The sequence below is a fragment of the Macaca thibetana genome, chromosome 20, assembly GCF_024542745.1.
Source record: "Macaca thibetana thibetana isolate TM-01 chromosome 20, ASM2454274v1, whole genome shotgun sequence".
Taxonomy (NCBI): domain Eukaryota; kingdom Metazoa; phylum Chordata; class Mammalia; order Primates; family Cercopithecidae; genus Macaca; species Macaca thibetana.
In genome coordinates this window covers 73,419,771-73,441,884 of record NC_065597.1, presented here as the reverse complement: position 1 = coordinate 73,441,884, position 22,114 = coordinate 73,419,771, and the positions used below count along the sequence as shown (strand labels likewise).

The window sequence follows — 22,114 nt, the reverse complement described above, 5'->3', positions numbered from 1 at the left end:
GATCTGCATTCCAATCTTGGGTTTATTCAACACAATTCTTCCACTCTACACAACAAAGTACAAACACAATGTCATCTAAAATGCTACAAAGGTATAAAACTCAAAGAGAAATTTTATAGTACTGACTGTACAGTAAAAGAAAAAAAAAAAAAAAAAAAAAAGCAATGTACATGTTGCCAAGATAACCTCAAAGACCACCACGAAGGGCAGGCACAACCATGGCTGCATGATGATCCCGCACAGCTGGCTCTCACTCGCCAATTTCAGAGTAGGGTGGTGGGGTGGGGTGTGTGCATGGGTGCACGGACAGAACCATGCACAGCAATTACCATAGGTGAGAGGATCTTTGGGGGTGTGTGACCCTTGAAGTTGGAAGAGGCCTCAAGAGGCCGAGGCTAACAGGGTTGGCAGCTGCACTAAAGCTCGGGACGGCTCCCTTTCCAAAAGGACACCGCCCAGCAACAGCAAGGGCACAGTCTGGCAACCATCTCAGGTCACCAGGGAAGGGAAAAGTGTGCTCCCAGGCAGGCAGGGTCACACCACCCCCCAGAGCCTCACCTGTCCCTGGTGGCCCTGCCACTGAACTGACTCTTAGAAACTGGAAGCGGGCGAGCTTCCTAGCCAGAAAACCGGAGGGAATCTTGACAGGCACATAACACCCAAACCAACAGCACTTCTGCAGCCAGAGCCCGGCCAGCAGAGGGGTGCTGACTGCTGCCTGCAAATTCTGCCCGAGTGAAGGGTTTGCTTTCCTACTGATCTTCCTTTGGCTAGAAAAGTGACAAAACTGAGCTGGGTGGGGTATAAGTTACAGGGGCGAGAGCTTCAGTGGCCTGTTTATCGGGAGGAGTTGGAGCTGGAGCGGCTCCTGTGGCGGCGGCGTCCCGGGGAGCGTGATCTCCGGCGCACAGGGGACCTGCGCCTCGGAGAGCGGGACCTGCAGGAAGAGGAGAAACCACATCAGAGTAGCTCAGGCTGTAGGGGCAAGCTAGCTTCTTTCTGGGTAATTCCCCAGTTTTACTTTTCTGAGACAGAATCTCACTCTGTCGCCAGGTCAGAGTGCAGTGGCACGATCTCGGCTCACCACAACCTCTGCCTCCCGGCTTGAAGCGATTCGCCTGCCTCACCCTACCAAACAAACGGGACTACAGGCGTGCGCCACCATGCCCAGCTAATATTTGTATTCTTTTTTTTGATATGGAGTCTCTCACTCTGTCGCCCAGACTGAGTGCAGTGGTGCAATCTCAGCTCACTGCAAGCTCCACCTTCCGGGTTCACGCCATTCTCCTGCCTCAACCTCCCAAGTAGCTGGGACTACAGGCGCCCGCCACCACGCACAGCTAATTTTTTCTATTTTTAGTAGAGATGGGGTTTCAATGTGTTAGCCAGGATGGTCTCAATCTCCTGACCTCGTGATCCGCCCACCTCAGCGTCCCAAAGTGCTGGGATTACAGGCGTGAGCCACCACACCCAGCCGAAGTTTTAGTTTTTAATACCAGAAACTGGGACAGGTCCCACCTGATGGGCCTGCCCTGAGCTCTTGGGAACGGGTGCTTGTGAGACCCAAGGCAGAAGCCCAGGCTTTCCTCCTCTTCCCCAAAGGCTGAAAGCACAGCTCACCATTGGCAAGGGAGGCCGAACTGTGGCGTCTGCCGAGGGATTACCACCCCCGCCCCACAACTCTTCTGACCCCCAACTTCTCCCTCTCCCAGCCCTTCTTGTTAGCTCAGAAAAAAAGTGGGCCTGCACCTGGGCTCACAGGTCTAGTGGTCTCCTAGGAAGGCCATACCACACCATTGAACAGACTCATGAAGCTGTGTTGGTGCAACTCTAGGGCGTCTCCTGCTCTCTCCATGAGCTCTGAAGGGCTCCTCCTCTCTGCCCCCCTCCCCCTCCTGCCACCGCAGCAGAAGGCAGGCAGGCAGGGCTGGATAGAGGGTCCCAAAGCCACTGCAGTCACATGAGGTTTGTGGCCTGGTTAGTCCACTAAAACTACAGATTGTTTACCTTCTCCTCATCCGTGGCGGAGACCTGCGCCACATGGGCGGTGGTGGCAACATTCTCCTGGGAGGGCTAAATCTCCTGGGTGGTGGCCTAGGCCAGGGGGCCAGCACGGCAGTAGCAGTAATCTCCTGGCCATCGATTTGTCCTGTTGAAAAAGAGAGCAAGTCATAAAACATCTAACAAGCATCTACCCTAGACAAGGCATGTCACAGTGAACGAGACAAGCCTGGGGGGACAATGACAATGTAAGATAATCACAGAAATAGGGCCAGGCACGGTGGCTCACGCCTGTAATCCCAGCACTTTGGGAGGCTGACGCAAGCAGATCACGAGGTGAGGAGATTGAGACCATCCTGGCTAACATGTTGAAACCTCATCTCTACTAAAAATACAAAAAATCAGCTGGGCGTGGTGGCGGGCACCTACAGTCCCACCTACTTGGGAGGCTGAAGCAGGAGAATGGCGTGAACCCGGGAACCAGAGGCTGCAGTGAGCGGAGATCGTGCCACTGCACTACAGCCTGGGCAACAAGAGTAAAACTCTGTCTCAAAAAAAAAAAAAAAAAAAAAAAAAAGATAATCACAGAAATAACATTATGATTAATGTTTCATGAGAAAAAGAAGCATGGACACCAACAGGAGACACCAACGTCCATGTGTCAAGGCAGCCTCGCAGGTCAAGAGTCATCCAAGTCAAGAGCTAAACAATGTGCTGGAGGCCAGGTGCAGAGGCTTACGCCTGTAATTCCAGCGCTTTGGGAGGCTGAGGCAGGTGGATCACGATGTCAGGAGTTTGAGACCAGCCTGGCTAACATGGTGAAACCTCATCTCTACTAAAAATACAAAAAAAATTTTTTTTTTTTTTTTTTTGAGACAGAGTCTCGCTCTGTCACCCAGGCTGGAGTGCAGTGGCCGGATCTCAGCTCACTGCAAGCTCCGCCTCCCGGGTTCACGCCATTCTCCTGTCTCAGCCTCCCGAGTAGCTGGGACTACAGGCGCCCGCCACCTCGCCCGGCTAGTTTTTTGTATTTTTAGTAGAGACGGGGTTTCACCGTGTTAGCCAGGCTGGTCTCGATCTCCTGACCTTGTGATCCGCCCGTCTCGGCCTCCCAAAGTGCTGGGATTACAGGCTTGAGCCACCGTGCCCGGCCAAAAAAAAAAAAAAAAAAAAATTAGCTGGGCATAGTGGCATGTGCCTGTGATCGCAGCTACTCAGGAGGCTGAGGCAAAAGAATCTCTTGAACCAGGGAGGTAGAGGTTGCACTGAGCTGACATCAAGCCACGGCACTCCAGCCTGGGCAACAGACTGAGACTCCATCTCAAGGAAAAAAAAAAAAGAAAAGAAAAGAAAAGAAAAGAAAAGAAAAGAAAAGAAAAGAAAAGAAAAGAAAAGAAAAGAAAAGAAAAGAAAAGAAAAGAAAAGAAAAGAAAAGAATGTGCTGGAATCTGCTAGGTGGAAGAGAAGGGCTCTGCGGGGCCCTGTGCTGGGAAGGAACCAAAGCACTGGTGAGAGAAGGCAACAGAAGGCCCCAGGGTCAGGGTGGGGCTTCCTGGTAGGGCCATGCAGGTAGTATCAGCATTTGTGCTTCCTTCTCCTCCAACCAAGGGAAGCCAGGTCTGGGGCTAAGAGAAGGGCGAGAACTTCTCTTAGGAGGGCTCTGCGGCACTGAGAGGAGCATGAATCAACATCAAATGATTTGGTAGGGAAATGGAAGGATTCAGGGAACAGCTGGGAGATAAAATAGCCAGAGCTTGGTGATGGATGTGATGGGGGTGGTAAGGGACCATCGGGATGAGCTTCCATTGACAGAGAGGTGGGGCTTCGGTGGGGAGCAGCACGAAGGAAGTTTCAGGAGATGCCAAGGACTTTGTGTTTGGAAACAAGCAGTCTCAGAGAGGTGGCTCTGCATGGGGATGGCATTGAAACACATGCCATGTGCATGAAGCGAGGAGAGGCAGTGTGGGATGTGGGCTCCAGGGAGAGAGGAAAGGAAATGCAGGTGCAAACCCAGGAAGGGGAGCATGTGCCCCAACCTCAAGAATTGTCTGGTAGCTGGGGATATCAGAAGCCCAAGCACAACCCCTTTTGTGCCCTAAGGGGTAAAGGGCTCTTTTGTTTTCTCAACTGTACCTTCAAGGTACATGGGGACTAACTTGGGCACGTGGCTATGTATTCAGAACATACTTAAAAGGTTTAACTTCAGTAAATTCAGCCTAAGTTAGCCCAAATTAGAGATTTCACAGCACTGACTCTACAATAATGAAAAAAAAATCCATCTTCTGTGTAGCTGCCAGTAAAGGCCAACCCCTTCTCATCTCCTCTGGAGACAGGGTGGACTGACTCCATTCAAAGACAGTATGGAGGACACACAAAAAAAATCCTACCAGAATCTTACAAAAAGTTGGAATGTCTATAATCACACCCACCCAGAAGGTATCTGGGTCTCCTGGGTTTTTAGCTCAGCAAGTGCTCAGACTGTCAAATAGCAGATAATCAGCAGACTCCAAAGCAAAGGTGTGACTTACAAGGCCAGCAGCTGATGTGAGAGCAAAGAGCTCCTAACCCATTTCAGGACTTAAGTAACTTGAAAGAGAAGTTAGCCAAATATCAAGGAAACTTTCCTAATGCCTGAAGGGCAATTACTGAAAAAAACCAGTTAAGCTATTTATACAGTTTGTAATAGGGCCTCAGAGGATAAAGTTCTGGGGCATGCACACCCCACTCCCCACCAGGCCTGGCAGCCCAGACAGCACTGTGGACTGTGTTCTCAGCGCCAGCTGCCTCAGTCAGAGCAGCAGGGAGTGGCGCAGAGACGACTCCACATTCCTCAAAATGCTGACTTGAGGACAAAATGCCACCCAAAACTATTCACAAGGGTCCATGCGCTTTTAAAACCATTCTGCTGGCCAGGCGCGGTGGCTCACACCTGTAATCCCAGCACTTTGGAAGGCTGAGACAGGCGGATCACGAGGTCAGAAGATTGAGACTATCCTGGCTAACAGAGTGAAACCTGTCTCTACTAAAAATACAAAAATACAAAAATTTAGATGGGCGTAATGGCGGGTGCCCATAGTCCCAGCTACTCGGGAGGCTGAGGCAGGAAAATGGCGTGAACCCAGGAGGCGGAGCTTGCAGTGAGCCGAGATCACGCCACTGCACCCCAACCTGGGCGACAGAGCGAGACTCCGTCTCAAAAAAAAAAAAGAAAAAGAAAAAAAGATTCTGCCCAGATACAAATAGCTATAAATGTCATGAGTGGTTATGATACAGGAGTTTAAGAAATAAACTGTATAAATTCAGTAAATCCAGTCACTCAGCAAAATAAAACTAAAAATGCTGAAACACTGGGAAACTTCTGGTTCTCAGAAATGATTAAAGAAAATATTCCCATATAAAAAGCCAAATGTATTCTATGTAAGAAACCTGAATTTGATACTTAAGCTTTTAACAGATTGGAAACTCCCTAAAATGTTAATCTATGTTAATCTACGCCTATTTCCTAATTTTCTTCCCCCAAGACTAATGTTCCTTTAAACTGGAGCTACAAAAAAAAGGTCTTCCTAAAACATCTTTTCGGTAATCACACACCCACTAAGAGAACTGGAATCCATGCCAGGCGCGTTGGCTCGTGCCTGTAATCCCAGCACTTTGGGAGGTCGAAGCGGGAGGATCACCTGAGGTCAGCAGTTTCAGACAGGCCTGGCCAACGTGGTGAAACCCCATCTCTACTAAAAACACAAAAATTAGCCAGGTTTGGCGGCAGGAGCCTGTAATCCCAGCTACTTGGGAGGCTGAGGCAGGAGGATCACTCGAACCCAGGAGGTGGAGGTTGCAGTGAGCCGAGATTGCACCATTGCACTCCAGGCTGGGTGACAAGAGTGAAACTCTGTGAAAAAAAAAAAAAAAAAAGAGGTTAAAGGATTGTTTTCAGTTGGATAAAATAAAAATAAAGGTTTAAGAAATTTGGGGGCCAGGTGTAGTGGCTCACGCCTGTAATCCCAGCACTTTGGGGGGCCAAGGTGGGTGATCAGTTGAGGTCAGGAGTTTGAGACCAGCCTGGCCAACATGGTGAAACCCAGTCTCTACTAAAAATACAAAAAAACTAGCTGGGTGTGGTGGTGCCTGCCTGTTGTCCCAGCTACTTGGGGAGGCTGAGGCAGGAGAATTGCTTGAACCCAGAAGGTGGAAGTTGCAGTGAGCCAAAATCATGCCACTGCACTCCAGCCTGGGCGACAGAGTAAGACTCTGTCTCAAAAAAAGTTGTAGGAGGCTGACTGTAAAGAAAATTCTGTATGTAAACATGTGGGCTAAAGTTAAAGGTGCATCATCCAGTTTTTCTGTAAATTAAGCATTAAAATTGCGTTTAGGCCAGGCGCAGGGCTCACGCCTGTTAATTCCAACTCTTTGGTAGGCCAAGGCAGATGGATCACCTGAGGTCAGGAGTTCAAGACCAGCCTGACCAACATGGTGAAACCATGTCTCTACTAAAAATACAAAAATTAGCTGGCTGTAGTGGAGGGCGCCTGTAATCCCATTTACTCGGGAGGCTAAGGCAGGAGAATCGCTTGAACTCGGGAGGCGGAAGTTGCAGTGAGCCAAGATTGCACCATTGTACTCTAGCCTGGGCAACAAGAGCAGAAAAATCAGTCTCAAAAAAAAAAAAAAAGAAAGAAAAGAATTGGGTTTAACATTAACAGCACACTAACGTGTAAAGGTGAAATTTGGCTTATTTGGTACCAAAAATCACTCAGGAAGCATCGCCAAATATAAAATGGGGTTTGGCTTTGTTTGGACTATATTTTTATAAATGTTATAGATATGTGTTCCAAAATCACGTAAAACTCCAACAATTGCAATGTATCCTAGTGTACATTATCCGTAGTAATTATAATCATGTTAAATTATTGTGTGCCACAGAGTTAACAAACTTCCTCGTCAACTGTGTCTTTAACTATGGCTACCCTAAAATCTTTGTCATCCGTAAACAATTGTTGTCTTGTTTTAATCCTCTTTAGAAGGTGGTTTTATAATCAGCTATAGAGTTCTAACAGGTGCTCTTAAATACACATTTCTAATAACTTTGGAGATTGTGACATCAGAATAAAGGAAAACCGTTCAGGACTCTTAAAGAGCTATAATGAGGCCAGGCGTGGTGGCTCACGCCTGTAATCCCAGCACTTTGGGAGGCTGAGGCAGGCGGATCACGCGGTCAGGAGATCGAGACCATCCTGGCTAACATGGTGAAACCCCGTCTCTACTAAAAATACAAAAAATTAGCTGGGCATGCTGGCAGGAGCCTGTAGTCCCAGCTACTCCAGAGGCCGAGGGAGGAGAACGACGTGAACCCGGCAGGCAGAGCTTGCAGTGAGCAGAGATCACGCCACTGCACTCCAGCCTGGGGGACAGGGTGAGACTCCGTCTCGGAAAAAAGAGGTAAAGCGTTCATTAATATCAAACAGGGCAGAAATTAACTGGATAAGCTGAACTAATAGGACACTGAAGTAATCTTTTTAACTTTTTGCTTAAAACATTCCCAATCCTTTAGTTTGCTTTTCAAAGTCAAAAAAAAGTTGTAAGTTATTAACAGCTTTTAACAATTAAGTATACTCCTATGAACAAAACTTGGAACTTATTTGTTTCTCTCCACCTAATTTCTTCAAAATTTGGAAACTATTTGTGTGTGTGTATTCTTTTTTTTGAGACCTAGTCTCACTTTCTTGCCCAGGCTGGAGTGCAGTGGCGTGATCTTGGCTCGCAGCAATCCCTGCCTCCCAGGTTCAAGCAATACTTCTGCCTTAGCCTCCCAAGTAGCTGCGACCACAGGTGTGCATCACCATGCCCAGCTAATTTTTGTATTTTTATTACAGATGGGGTTTCACCACGTTGATCAGGCTGGTCTCAGTCTCCTGACCTCAGGTGATCCATCTCGCCCAGTCTATTTGTATGCATTCTTAATTTATGGTATTTGCATAAGTGCAATAGAAATGTTTTCTTTTGTAACAGAAGACAAATTAAAAACTGGCCTCCTATTTTGTGTACACAGTCCCTGTACAGGGTTTCTAATCTGTGGGAAGTAAAACATGTCACTTTCTAACAGGAAAAAAACCCCAAGTTATCTTGGAACCTCAAGAGGAGAGGATTTCACCCAACTCATAGGTATTTAATGGTACATATCCATGGCTGGGCTTGGGTTTAAAAAGGTATTATCTCAGATTTCTTCTATGGAAATGAAGTTCCATCCAAGCCCATTTAAAAGGCCTATAGAAAAAATTATGATTCTTGCTCCACTGCATACAAATAATCAAGCCAAGTATAATAAAGCAAACCGATCCTACCATAATTTGTCTTTTAATAAAAATGGGAAGCTAAAAAAAAATTGTTTCAAAAACTATAGTACACCCAAATAATGTTTTCAATTTTTTCCTTTTTCCTAATTGGAAATCACTGAAACCTAAGCTGTGCTTTCCTCAAGCCCTGTAAACTGAAGACTAAACTTCAGAAGAAAACAGCAGGCCGGGCGCGGTGGCTCAAGCCTGTAATCCCAGCACTTTGGGAGGCCGAGACAGGCGGATCACGAGGTCAGGAGATCGAGACCATCCTGGCTAACATGGTAAAACCCCGTCTCTACTAAAAAAATAGAAAAAAACCAGCCGGGAGAGGTGGCGGGCGCCTGTAGTCCCAGCTACTCGGGAGGCTGAGGCAGGAGAATGGCGTAAACCTGGGAGGCGGAGCTTGCAGTGAGCTGAGATCCGGCCACTGCACTCCAGCCTGGGCAACAGAGTGAGACTGTCTCAAAAAAAAAAAAAAAAAAAAAAAAAAAAAAAAAAAAAAAAAAAAAAAAAAAAAGGAAAACACCAGCAACCTATTTATATGTGTTGCTGTTGCATACTATTATGTTTCAGCAGGTGCTGCCTCTAAGCCCCCAAAACAGAAAGTGCTATCAGGAACAAATCGACCTTTTCCGCTCCAGCGCTGTGTTCCACGCCCGATGATGACAACCCTTTCTCAGCAAGCAGCAGCCAGAAAGATTACAATGCTCCATCTCCCTACGATCCTCGTGATTAATAACTAAATACACAACCATGAAAAAAACATGAGCAAATTGACAGTGGGGATTGTGGCAGGCCAGGTCTCACTAACGCAGGCCTCTGTAACAAGTGTTTTAGTACTGTCTAAGCAGTTAAATATTAAAAGCCAAGGCCCCTATACAAAGGCTGGGATATAAGAAAAGCCCAAAGAGTTTAGCTTAGGCCTTTCCTGGGTCTTAAAAACATAACAAATAATGAAGGTATTCCTAACAAGACTCACTTAGGGTTAAGCCGTTTTATTGGGAAGAAAACTCCCCAAACCTCTGTGATTCAGCAGAAGGCAAAGTAAGGGTAATTACCCCAGCACTTACACCCATTTAAATTAAGGAAATTTACTGAAGCTCCAGACAAAGGTCTTCAAGACTCAATCCTTAGTTATAGATTAAAAGAAGTTAATCACTTACGTCTTTAGATAAATGTAAACTTACGTATAAACATATAGCTTAGAAAGTATATAAGCCCTGAAAAACTTTGTAATTTTAAGTTGGTCTGGCAATAATTTCCAGGTCTTTTCCCTGCAATCGGTTGCAGAAATAAAAACTCTCTACCTAGTCAGTTAATGTGCATCTTGTTATTGGGCAATGAGAAATAGCAGCCCAAACCTCAGTTTGGTCTGGGAACTGCACCCCAGCCTGGGCAACAAGTGTGAAACTCCATCTCAAACAAACAAAAAGAAGCGCAGCACAGTTGGAAATCAGTTTGAAAGTTCCTAGTAGCAGCGGGACTCTGAGAGGTCAGGGGTGTGTGGCAGGGTCACCCACCTCCATCCATGTGCTTCAGCGCCTTCTCAGCTTCATCTGGATTCTCAAACTCTACGTATGCATAGCCTTTGGACAGATGGGGATGCATCCTTTCCACGGGCATGTCAATCATTTTAATTTTCCCATAGGTGGAAAATATCTCCATGATGTGATCCTAGAGGGAAAGAAGGATCACTCGAACGCCCACCTACCAGTCAGTCATGTCAGACGCAGAGAGTTCACCACATCATGACTAAAACCTCAGCAGGGTAAAACATTCCATCTGACAAGTACCAGTGTTGTTCTGGGATTAATCTCCTAGACACATGTATTAATGGTCCACTAAGAGGAACGAATCAGTGCTCTACTCAAACCACGTGCCCCAGTCCCTGAAAGGCTACGTTCTAAGCTCACCTGCAGGCACAGGCTTGCTTGTCTACACCCCACTGCTCACTGGAGACATCCGTGATCCTCACCTTTGTCACATTCCTGGTGAGTCTCCCAATATGCACTTTGGTGGGCTTAGGAGATGGGCTCCGCCTTTTCCTCTCCTTTTCATCTCTTTTAGGTGGTTTGGATCTGATTGAGAAAACAAAACACCAGAAACAGTTTCTGTCAAGTCAAAATGTACTAGATTCCTTTCGAGTGGGCTCTTATCTGCTTGTGTGACAGTTTTCCCAAGGAAGACTTTCCTACTAGTTGCATTACTCCTGTCTCAGAAATCCTACTAACACAGAAAGACTCCTTCTGGGTCCCTTTTATAACCTCAATGGTAAATCTGTAGCCCCCAGCTTGTAAACTTTAGATCCCAGACACAGGGCACTCACTTGGAGCGGGAGCGCCTCCTGTTGTCGTGTCTGCGCCGAGAAGGACTTGGAGAGCCGGAAGAGCTGCTGGAGCTGGAGCTGCGGGAGCTGCTGGAGCTTCCTGAGCGGCTGGATGCTGAGGAAGAGCTGGAGCCACTGCTTGAGCCAGTGCTGGTGCTGGAGCCTGAGCTGGAAGTCGAGCTGGACCGAGATCTGAGGGCAAGATGAGGTGTCACAACCACCACGTGCCAAGTCTCACAGTACAGACGCCTCCTCCAAGTCTGTTGCGTTCCCTCCAGGAGAAGGCTGCTGTTTGGGTGTCTCCAGGCCTCACCGCTTTCCCCAATGGGGAAAACATCACCCCCCAATCCCCCAGCAAGCCAGAGCCCTAGGTGTCACATTGTGTGTGGGACAGGACGGAGGGGACGGGCGGCCTTCTACCCATACAGAAGCCTTTCCTGCTGAGAGGCAAAGGACTCTGGCAAAAGTCGGAACTGTCAACTCAGGCTGGGAAGGCAGCTGCTGGCTGAGGCTGACCCAGGCTTGATTGATTTTTTCTTTTGAGACAGGGTCTGTCACCCAGGCTGGAGTGCAGTGGCATGATCTCCGCACACTGCGGCTTCCATCCCCTGGAATCAAGCCATCCTCCTGACTCAGCCTTCCGAGTAGCAGGGAGTACAGGCATGTACCACCACACCTGACTAATTTTATTTTCCTCAAACTCCTGGGCTCAAGCCACCCTCTTGCCTCAGCCCTCCCAAGTGGCTGGGACTACAGATGCATGCCACCACTCTCAGCTAATTTTAAAAATTACTTTTTGTAGAGATGAGCTCTTGTTTTGTTGCCCAGGCTGGTCTTGAACTCCAGGCCTCAAGCAATCCTCCTGCCCCGGCTTCCCAAAGGGCCGGGATTACAGGCATGAGCCACTACACCTGGCCAGTCTGCCATAAATTAGGGTCTCTACTAACAATCAGAGGATGTGTTTTCTTTGTAAATAATCAAGAAAACTGAGCCATCTGTGGGGAGTAGGGGTGTGGCTGTGGCACAAGTCCCCTCCAGACTCCAGGCCAGCCCGCCCCACCTGGTACTGCTGCTACCACTGGAAGCACTGCGCCTCTTTCGGGTTTTGTCCCTGCCGCGATCCTTCTCACTTGACTCCTTGGTGGCCCCTTTATCTTTTGAGCGATCCTTGGACTTCTCATCTGAGCGGTCCTTGCGTTTGGTGGGTGAAGGAGCCCTGGATAGTGAGGAAGAGTATGAGACTGCGTGCTCCTCTGACCAAACCCAAACAGCACAACCCAAAAGAGGGGATCAGCAGGGCCACAGAAACCCCAGGTGATCAGAGTAAAGTGGCCTGTGGCTCAGAACACTGACTGTAGAATGCAGAACATTCTCCACTTCCCCCTTTCTGCGGGTCCCTAGCAGTAAGCACCCCCAAGTAGCACTAGAAAAATCTTACAGAAGGATTACCTAGTGCTGGACTTTTTATTATTTTCTTTGACTCCTAGCAAGCTCTTCTTTTTCACTCCTGATAAATCCATTCTCCCCTTCTGAGGTGTTCAAAGCAGCAATGGCGGCCTCACTTATCTGAACTCTCACTTCTAACTTGATTTTGAGAAACGATCCCTAATCGATTGCAATTTACGCCAAAGAGCAGCCTAATAACAAGATAAAAGGGTTTAAAGAGTGAACGAATTGGCAAGGCAACAAGTCTACTTTGCAGTCAAAAGCTGAGCACACAAAAAGACAGCAAGGGAGCACAGTAAGCAATGAGTGTCCGCACAGTCAGGAACACACAGGGACAATCCCCATGTGCTCATGGAGGCATCTCTACCCTGCACAGAAGGCACAGGCACAACTGTCGCCCCCACTTATATTTTTCTTAAAAAAATGGAGGAGATGGTGGGGCCCATCACTGTTATTTTACAGGCTGAACAATTCAGTTTTCACCCACAAGTTTGATGAGCCCCTGCAGTCCTTTCAAAATGCCACAGCACCACATTCACATGCAGAACAGAGAAAAACCTAACTCAAGGGTGGTCTCCAGATAGGATTAGATCTCCTGTTTTATTGTGGCAATTTGCCTTTAGGATACACGGATGTGACTGGAAGCAAAAATCATTTCAAAAGTGACTGGTACCAGCATTAAAACACTTAATACCCAAAAGCAAACAGATGAAACGTACCATATGAACATTTAAAAAGCAGAAGAATCATTTTAAAAAGCAGTAATTGCACTGTACTTTAATAATATGCATATTGAGTGTAGGGGAAAATACATGCAAGTCTGCAATTTACTTTGAAAGAAAAACTAAGATTGAGAAAAACTAAGATTGAAAGAAAAACTAAGATCGATAAAAACCATCTAGCAAATACAGCAGAAATATAACTTACAGACTCTTAACCTCTGAGTTTTGTTTTGTTTTTTTTTGAGATGGAGACTTGCTCTGTCACCCAGGCTGGAGTGCAGTGGCACGATCTTGGCTCACTGCAACCTCCACCTCCTGGGTTCAAGCGTTTCTTCTGAGTCAGCCTCCTGAGTAGCTGGGACTACAGGTGCTTGCCATCAAGCCTGGCTAATTTTTGTATTTTTAGTAGAGACAGGGTTTCACCATATTGACCAGGCTGGTCTCCAACTCCTGACCTTGTCATCTGCCAACCTTGGCCTCCCAAAGTGCTGGGATTACAGGCGTGAGCCACCAGACCTGGCCCTTAAGTAGTCTTTATGTGGGTATTAATTGTATAATTTGACGTTCCTGTGCTTTAAAAATTTTTCAAAAATAAGATGAAAAAAAAGTAGGCACTGCCATTGCATGAGAGACTGCCTGCCATGTTAGAGTTTAGCAAAATGCCTGGACTGCAGAATGTGTTCAAATAGCGGTTACTCATTACTCAAAAGCAAATTACTAATTAGTTATGGGCCCTATTTTCCAGGGACGCCTTCAGTATTTCCAGTAAAGTTCTGCACAAGCTGCAGGAGTTGTTAAGTGCAGCTCTCAGGATGTGAGTCTCAGCTACTTCTGTCTCACCTTCTCCAAGAGCCAGTTGGTAAGGAGGACACAGCACAGCAATGGGGTCCTGGTTTCCCTGTGCAGTACCTGCCAGGGGTGCTTCAAAATGCTGCTGAAAACGTGTTCTGACCCAAGAAAGAAAAGCACCTGGCTTTAAACAGTCAAATGAGCCAAGGAGGGCCGAACAACACCTCTGCTGCTCTTGTCCGGGGGTATCATGTTTTGCTTTAGAATAGTAAGGTTCTGCAGACACCCAGCAGATAGTGCCTCGACACTGTTGGTGTCCTCGGACAGTCAGTGAGTATCATTCAGAGTATAATTCAGAGTCTGCAACCAGAGGGCCTGGGTTTGATTTGAGGTTTTACTGTGTAATTTTCGACAAGTCACTTATCCTTTCTCAAGTTTCTTATCAATATGGTGACAATTACAATTCCAACTTTATAGTTACCCAGGGCATTAATGAAAAGCTCAATAATGTTAGGAGCAAGATTTGTAAAGGCTCCTCCCTCCCCCAGACATTTGTCTCCAAAGTCACACGTAATTTCTGAACTCTCAGCAGGGTTCCTGCACTCATCTGCTTTAGGATCACCTGCAGCAGAAATGTCCAATAGAAACAGTGTGAGGAGCCACAAGCATCACCTGAAATTCCTTAGTAGCCACATCACAAAAATGGGTGAAATTAATTTTTAACACTTGACACATCCAAAATATTATCTTTCCAACATATAATCAACATAAAAATCTACTAATAAAAGTTTACTTTTTTTTCATAGTCTTCTAAAACTGGTATGTGTTTTAACATTTCAGTTTTGATGAGCTGTATTTCACATGCTTAGTAGCCACATGTGGCCAATGGCTACTTCACTGGACAGCACAGACCTAGAGTGGAGGTCACACCCGCAGATTTCAGCCCCACCCCCCCAGACTTAAAGATCTGCCCAAATGTACTTTGTGGAATCAAACACCACCAGTTATTCTCAAGCAGTCCAAACACTAAGAACCACTGAGTAAGCGGACGGCTCGCTGGGTGCGGTCGAGTGCTAGAAAGCAAAAGTTGAGGTTCTCTGTTCACCCAAGTTCAGGTACCGGCTCAGGACCTCGGTTACCTCCCCCATCCTCCGGAAAGGTGCGCGTCCAACAGCCAGAGAGAGGAGAGAACAATTAGTTAAATCTCGAGGAGAGGGCGTTTCGGCATAAATCTTCAGAGCACCTTCCCCATTTAAGAGTACATTTCAGGCACAGTTCATGAGAAATCAAGACAAAAAGCCTACTCCACGTTTCTCCTCCATCAACCTTAACCTTCCCGTATCCACCCCTCTGGGATAACCCATCAAACTGAGCTCGGACACCGTGTTCGGTCCATAGTGGGCCGTATCCCCACGGCCTAGCGCCGACAATTGCACACGGGAGTCCGGGAAACGTTCGCGGAGTACACGTTTGAATTAATGACTCCGAAGGATGGATCGGCCGACCTTCCACCGCATCCCACAAAGAAACTCCGCGCCCGCCGGCACCGGCCCGACACGCCGACCTCGCCGCTCCCCGTCCGCGTTCACTCACAACTCCCCCGTCCAGGCGCCGGGCCGCGAGCGCTTCCAGGGCAGCGCCTGGCGTTGGGGGCTTGGGTCTCCGGCCCGGCGGGAGGGCCCCAAGAACGGAGGCCGCGCTCCCCGCTGCTCCGAGTCCCGCGGGCCTGGCTGGGCCACCGCCGAGCGGACGAAGCAGAGGCGCCCTTCCGTCCGCGGCGGCCCCGATCACTTCCGGGCCACGGCCTCGACACCTCCCACTCCGCCCGCCCCGGGCCACACTCTTTCTTCTCGGAGCCCGCACCGCGCTGCCAGGCCACCGCCGCACTGCGGGGCTGAGAAGTGGACCGGCTTCACGATGCGTCCTGCCGGGCCTGACGGGCAGCCCCCGAAACACGGATGCGGTCGGATTCCGCCCCAACTTACATCTTCCCGCCGCCACCACCTCCTCCTGCTTTCCTCAGCCTCCGAGGCCGGCGCCGCTCTGACGTCAGAGTCAAGGAGCGGGAAGACGCCGCCGTCCGGCGCGTAGCGATGACGTAAACGCCTGGCCCAATGGGCGCCGGCGGGGAAGTGTTAGACAGTCAAGGCGGTTTGTGGTAGCCGCGTTGGGGACGTTCAGGGTGTCTCCTCGCCGGTAAAGTCCCTGGGACTGACCGGACTGGCTGCACGCTTGCTGGAGCGAGCACATGGGTAGCCTGCTGAGCCTGGGAGGGCCGCGCGATAACCGACGCTCGTCGTCCGGAGCGGAGGGTGTTATCGCGGCCGTGCCCCGCCCCTTTCCTTGCGCGGGCTCCCTGGGCCCGCCCGGGCCGATTCTGGCCCCTGTCGCCGGCGGTGGAGGCGGGGCTCCAGGCCCGCTGAGGGCGGCAGGGTGGTGCAACAGGAGGGGTGCGCAGCCTTTGCGGCCTTGCGTGGCGGGGCGTGGGGGCCTGCAGGGCGGAAGTAGCTCGGAGAGACGGGCTGGGGCAGGACTTGCGTTCGTGCGGTCAAAACCCACTGGTGGCGTTTGGGGTGCTCTCGTGGACGCGGCCTCCGCGCAGGCGGACCTCCAGGGTGGGCGCTGCAGGCGGGCTGTGCGGGCAGGAAGAGCAACGAGCTTGAGGATGGGAGATGGGGTGCAACGGGGGGCGTCTCCGGGGAGGTGACACTGCCGCTGAGACTAGAGTGGAAGGGCGCGCCCGGCGGGGGAACAGCAGACGCCGAGGTTCGCTGGAAGCAGGGAAGGGAGGCCAGGGCACAGGCTCGCAGGCCCGCGCCACATTCTCAGTGGAGGCAGCACGGAGCGTGTGAACGGGGCAGCGCCGAGGCTTCATCTAACGGCCGGTGCAGGGTCCGAGCAGGGAACACTGTCGACCAGGGTCCGACTCTGGGAGAGTCCAGAGGTGGCGCCTCTGGCAGGCACAGAGGAGGGGGTGACGCTGTAGGGGCCCAGGCAGGAGGCTCCGCGTCAACGCCCCACACTGACGCGGCGGAATTTTTTTTTTTTTTGACAGAGTCTCGCACTGTTGCCCAGGCTGTAGAGCAGCGGTGCGATCTCGGCTCACTGCAACCTCCGCCTCCCGGGTTCAAGCGGTTCTCCTGCCTCCGCCTCCCGAGTAGCTGGGATTACAGGCACACACTACTACACTCGGCTAATTTTTTGTATTTTTATTAGGGACTGGGTTTCACTATGTTGGCCAGACTGGTCGCGAACTTCTGACCTCGTGATCCGCTCCTAGGCTTTCAGGCTCGCTCCCAAAGTGCTCGCTCCTAGGTTGGCCTTGGCCTCCCAAAGTGCTGGGATTACTTTACAGGCGTGAACCACCGCCCCCGGCCGGGTTTTGTTCACTGCTGTGCCTGTTAGGTAGTCGTTGCCCTTTGATTATTTGTGGAGGGATTGACTGTGTGCTCAGCTTCCGACTTTGAACAGCTTCCTGGCAGCAAGGAAGGGAGAAGGAAACAGATCCAAGCGGATCTTTGGGAGGAGACAACCAGCATGACTTGGAGACTTCAGATGTCAGAGCAAAGGACAGGGTGCAGCTCGGTGACCCACAGTGGGTGGGCGGGTGAATGGATGTATGGTGGGGATGTGGTCTGCCGTCACTGCCCTCTTCTCTGTGTGGGAAGCCAGCTCTTGGTGACTTCCTGCCCGGGCCCACTCCCTCTGGCCCTGTCCGAGGGTGTCAGGTGTGCCCTTGACTCTTCACCCTGGGCTAAGGGATGTGCGAGGAGTTGGGGACAAAGGCAGCTGGGAGGAGGAGCTACCTCCTGAGTCCACCGCACTAAGTCACCAGTGTGTTCCTGTGGGTGGAGGCTGGCAGGCCCATCAGTCTGGTTTGGGTACCCCCGTTGGATTTGGGTTTGATGACATGTAAGTTAGATTCTCTGCATTACTGTCACACCTGCTGTGCCCAGGCATGGAAGGTTAAGTGGAACAGAGGGACCGCCCCCCTGCTGAAGGGGCCCCAGAGTCGGTGCTAGGGGAGGGGGCAGTCTCAGTGGTCCAGGCAGGCACAGGCGGAGTTCTCTCAGGTGGCATTGGAGTCCAGTGGTCAGAGAGGTGCTGAAGGACCCCAAACCCAGAGCCCATGCCCAGGGCCCCACTGACACCTGGTGGGGAGGGGCAGCCTGGTGACCCCACGTGACATGGGTGGGGGTGACGCAGCACCAGCTGGGCTGACAGCCCTCCCCCTGCTGATTTTTAATGCTCTGCAGTAATTTCATTTGGCCTGCGAATAAGCTTTCACACATTTTATATTAAATCGACGAGTATGATTTATTCAGGCACTTATGAATTTAATCAAAATTGTTTCTAAATATTACTGATTTTTGTCATCAAATGTGCCATCAGCTGTTGAGCTTTGAGAATTGAGCATCCTGGCTTTTGCCATTTTGAGGATCAGCAGAAGCATGTCTGAAAGAAACGTGAGAAAATAAAAGTCAGGAGCCTACCCCCACCCTGTCCTTCCAGGAGCTCAGCCCCAGAGCCAGGCTGCTAAGGCCATGGAGACTGAGGGTAGTGGAGCTGGGGCTTCTGGAGCCTCAGGGGCCCTGGTTTGCTGCAGGCAGGCAGGGCTTTGCGGACACGGCATTATGCAGTGGCCAGAGCGCTGCAGTGCTGGGCACAGGCTTCTCGTGGGCTCTGGCCACGGCCCTGAGCTCCTCCCCTTGCCTTCCCAGAGCTGAGGGTCACCTGCTGACTGTTTGGGGTGACTCTGTCTTTGAGGGCATGCCCTCATGAAGGCAGAATGTCCTCCCTGCCTCCATCCTCTGTTGCCTGGTGGCTTCTGCAGTGCCTGCGCTTAGAGGCTCGTGGCCTGGGACACAGGGTTGGTGATGGGCTTGGTGGTGCTGCAGGTCACAGTGGGTCATGAAGGAGCTTTGGGGAGGGTGTTGTATTCTCTGGTAAAGCACAGCAAGGGAGCCCTTTTACCCACTAAAACCTGGCTCTGCACTGAGGCCATGTGCAGCCCAGTCAGGTGGACGAGGGGGTAATGACTCGACCTCGGGGGAGGCATCAGAGGAGGAGCCGTGCCTGCTGAGAGGCAGGTCACCATAGCCTGGCACCTGTCTGGAGAGGGTGGGGCTGGGGGAGGTGCTGGCCAGGTCCATTGGGGTGGCCAGGCTGGGTCTGAAAGGGCCTTGTGCTGGTGTGGGGTGAGCTTGGTCTGTTGGGAGAGTATACGGTTCATTGAGGCCTCCCTGGCTCCGGGTTTGCATGTCTGAGGAGTGGGTATCATCAGGGCCTGGGGCCCCTCCAGTGGGCACGTCTGGACTCTCCCAGGATCGGGAGCCTGTGCTCATCACAAGCTCAAAGCACTCCATTTCTGCTACAATGAAGTCAAGGATAGTGACCGTGAGCCGCCTGGGACCTGAGCTGCCTGGGACTGTGACTGAGGCACCTGGGGTGCCTCTCAGGACCTGGGGGCTGAGCCCATGGCTAGATGAGCCTTGGTGATGCTGTGGTATTGCCTGGGCCAGGCGGACCCAGGGGCAGCTGCCGCTGGTCCATGTGGAGCTCCTTCAAGCCGAAGCATCCGACACCAGTGTCTGTGGGGTGTGGGCCCGGCCCCAGGAGCGGGGCCTGGGCAGCCCCGTGTGTTGAGGAAGGAAGGCAGGGCCCCCGCTCCCCGGGCCTGACCCCACTGCTTCAGCCCCCTCCTGCCTGCCTGCAGCCTGGCCTCGAGGGCCCATCAGGTGAGGAGGGGATCCCGCCTGCCCCACCCCATCCTACCTCCTGGAGGAGGCCTTGCCCCTTACAGGCAGCCTCCAGCTCTCCCACCCTGAGTCCCCCGTGTGGGGTGACCAGAGCACGCCCAGCATGTTCGGGTTCGGGGGGCATCTGGAAGGAGGGACATCTCAGTTCCCTGAGGGGTGGGCAGCCTAAGTGACTCCCGTGCTGGGCCATTTCCTGCATTCTGGAGCTCCCCTTGAGCTGCCTGTCTGCAGGGGGCTCTGGCCATTAGTGCAGCCAGGCACCAGCCTCCATGCAGACCAGTCTGTGTGGGAGTGGGGGTCTCAGAGGGCCCAGCCGGCCTACGCCATGAGCATGGTGCTGGCCTGGAGGGGAGCTGAACAGCAGCTGGGTCGGTGCGTTACCTGGTGGGGCAGTGGACAGCAGCTGCCCTGGCTGGGGTTCAAGCCCCGGGCTGGCCTGGTGGAATCCCCTCTGTCACTCCTAGGTTCTGTTCTTTCAGGTGTCAGGCCTGGGGCCTTGAGACAGACCTGCAGTCTCCACCGCAGCCACAGTGGGTGGGGTCTGGGTCCTCACGGAGGTGATCCTCCACCCCCACCCTTACCTTGTGCGCGGCAGTGGTGTCCCCTGGAGCTGGTGAGACCCCACCTCACTCAGGAAGCCTCCCAGACGCCCCCAGGCAGAAGTAGCCATACTCCAGGGCCTGTGTCCATATGCCCCACAGTGCACCCTGGCTGGTTTGTTGTAGGAACTCAGAAAAGCAAAGCAAACAGGATGGTTCCCTGCTGGACACATTTTTATTGCAGATCTTTAGTCCAGGATTCCAGGGGTAGCCAAGGTCACCTGAGTCTTGAGGACTCTGGGCCTGGTCTCTGAAAGCAGCCAGCAAGACAGAGATGGGAAACTCAGCAAGATGGAGTGAGCCAAGGGCACAGGTGGGTCCAGGCGCAGCAGGGAGCTGCCTGGGGGTGACAGACACTGGACGGAGGCCACTGCACACACCCTACCCCACCCTGAACTTGAGCACTTCCTTCTTCCCCCCCCACCCCCCGGAGACGGAGTCTCACCCTGTGGCCCAGGTTGGAGTGCAGTGCAGTGGCGCAATCTCCAATCACTGCAAGTTCTGCCTTCCGGGTTCACGCCATTCTCCTGCCTCAGCCTCCCCAGTAGCTGGGACTACAGGCGCCTGCCACCACGCCTGGCTAATTTTTTTGTATTTTTAGTACAGACGGAGTTTCACCATGCTAGCCAGGATGGTCTCGATCTTTTGACTTCATGATCTGCCTTCCTCAGCCTCCCAAAGTGCTGGGATTACATAGGCGTGAGCTACCACGCCCGGCCAAGCACTTCCTTGAACACAGAGGTGACCATGAGGAGGGAGGCGTGAACCAGGATGATGGGGCAGCAGATGGAGCCTGCCTCCCTGAGACTTCAGGTGACCGAGCCCTGGACTGCCTCCTCCTGCCTACACGGCTGAGAAATAAACTTCTTTTTCAAACCACTGTGACCTGGGGTTTTCTGATACCCTCAGCAAGCCCATTCCTGTGGCCTGGTGTGGGTCCCCGGACCTGTGGCCTGGGCTGCCTGTATCCAGCCTGCTCCCCTGCTTCGCTGTAAACCTGTGATGGCAGTGGAGGGGCTTGGCCTGGGCCCGCCACACTGCAAGGTCTTCCCCTCTCTGAGTTGTGGGTATGGTGTCAGTTGAGCCAGCCTGTTGGACTGGGCCAGCCTGGAGGACAGAAGGTGCAGGCTCTTCCACATACCTGGCTCGTGGCCCATGGGCCGTCTGCTCATGGGAGCCCTGTGCCAGGCTACGCAGGGCAGTGAAGTCAGAACCTCGTCTCCCAGGTCTAAGGTGAACTGGGAGGAGGGCAGGAGTCGGCTCTGTCAGATGCCACGGTTGTTCGGGGACAGTGTCCATAGAGAATGCATGCCCCCCCGCACCCTGTGGTCTAGGGTGGAGCGTGGATGGGCCGGTAGCTCCCATCCCTGGGCCCATAGCTCTTTTCCGCTGCCCTCCCGTGGGCTGGGAACGACCACAGCTCAGACAAAAATCAGGCGGGGCGGAGTCCTGAGGCTTTAGTCCCAGGCTCCTTAGGGTGTCCCTGGTGACCTAGCCCCAGCACTGAGTTTCCAGAGGCCTTGAGGGTGCCCCTGGGATGCCAGATGGGCCCTTCCTGCTGCTCCTGGGGTCATCCAAGCTCCAGGCTTGGGTGCAGCCTTGGGCCCCTGCCACAGACGCCCTGAATGCACCTGCCCCTCCTGGTCCCCACGCAGCAGCCTCCCGAGCTGCGGATCCTTTTCCTAAGGAGTTCTAGTTGTGCCAGTCCTTACTTAAAGACCCCTACTGGCACTGGTAGTGTGCTGCCAGGGGGATGGTGTCTTCTGTGCGTGTCCTGTCTATGCACGCTGGCTTCACAAGTGTGTGCCTCATGCGGGCTATGCCCTCAGTCCTATACACTCCCCCCAACCCCCTTTTAGGGTGTCACAGGAGAAAAATGACACATTCCTAAATCTTTAACACATAGGCTTGGAAACAAGTCTGAGGACGCCCTGCAGAAGGACTGTGGGCATGCACATGGAGCTGGGTGGCCTCATGCACTGACTTCTGTCCCTCTTCCTAGCCCCAGGCCCGACCTAGAGGCCACAGCCCCTGCAGAGAGGGTGTGGGGCCAGAAGGGCCCACTTCAGACCTTTTCTCTTGGGCAGTGTTTAGGCTACAAACACATTATATTTTTTATGACATGGAACTAGATGGCAGA

General features: G+C 51.7%; 2 protein-coding genes across 2 annotated transcripts in view; one reads left to right on the top strand and one right to left on the bottom strand.

Moving 5' to 3' along the window:
* TBC1D24 (TBC1 domain family member 24) overlaps positions 1–22,114 on the top strand; it is a 253,197-nt gene that overhangs the window by 1,521 nt on the left and 229,562 nt on the right. The gene's annotated exons all lie outside the window — the stretch shown is intronic.
* RNPS1 (RNA binding protein with serine rich domain 1) lies at positions 5–15,656 on the bottom strand. The gene is made up of 7 exons (XM_050774490.1): positions 15,602–15,656; positions 11,720–11,875; positions 10,660–10,851; positions 10,309–10,411; positions 9,854–10,007; positions 2,008–2,149; positions 5–937 (listed from the first exon to the last, which is right to left on the bottom strand). Coding segments are annotated over exons 1-7 (849 nt in total). The 5' UTR covers positions 15,604–15,656; the 3' UTR covers positions 5–837.

Excerpts from the sequence above, each read along its gene's own strand:
- RNPS1 (XM_050774490.1), bottom strand. Across the intron at positions 10,852-11,719 it reads AGTGGTAGCAGCAGTACCAG|ATCTCGGTCCAGCTCGACTT; the intron begins GTGGGGCGGGCT and ends TCTTGCCCTCAG. Across the intron at positions 10,008-10,308 it reads TCACCAGGAATGTGACAAAG|GATCACATCATGGAGATATT; the intron begins GTGAGGATCACG and ends CTTTCCCTCTAG.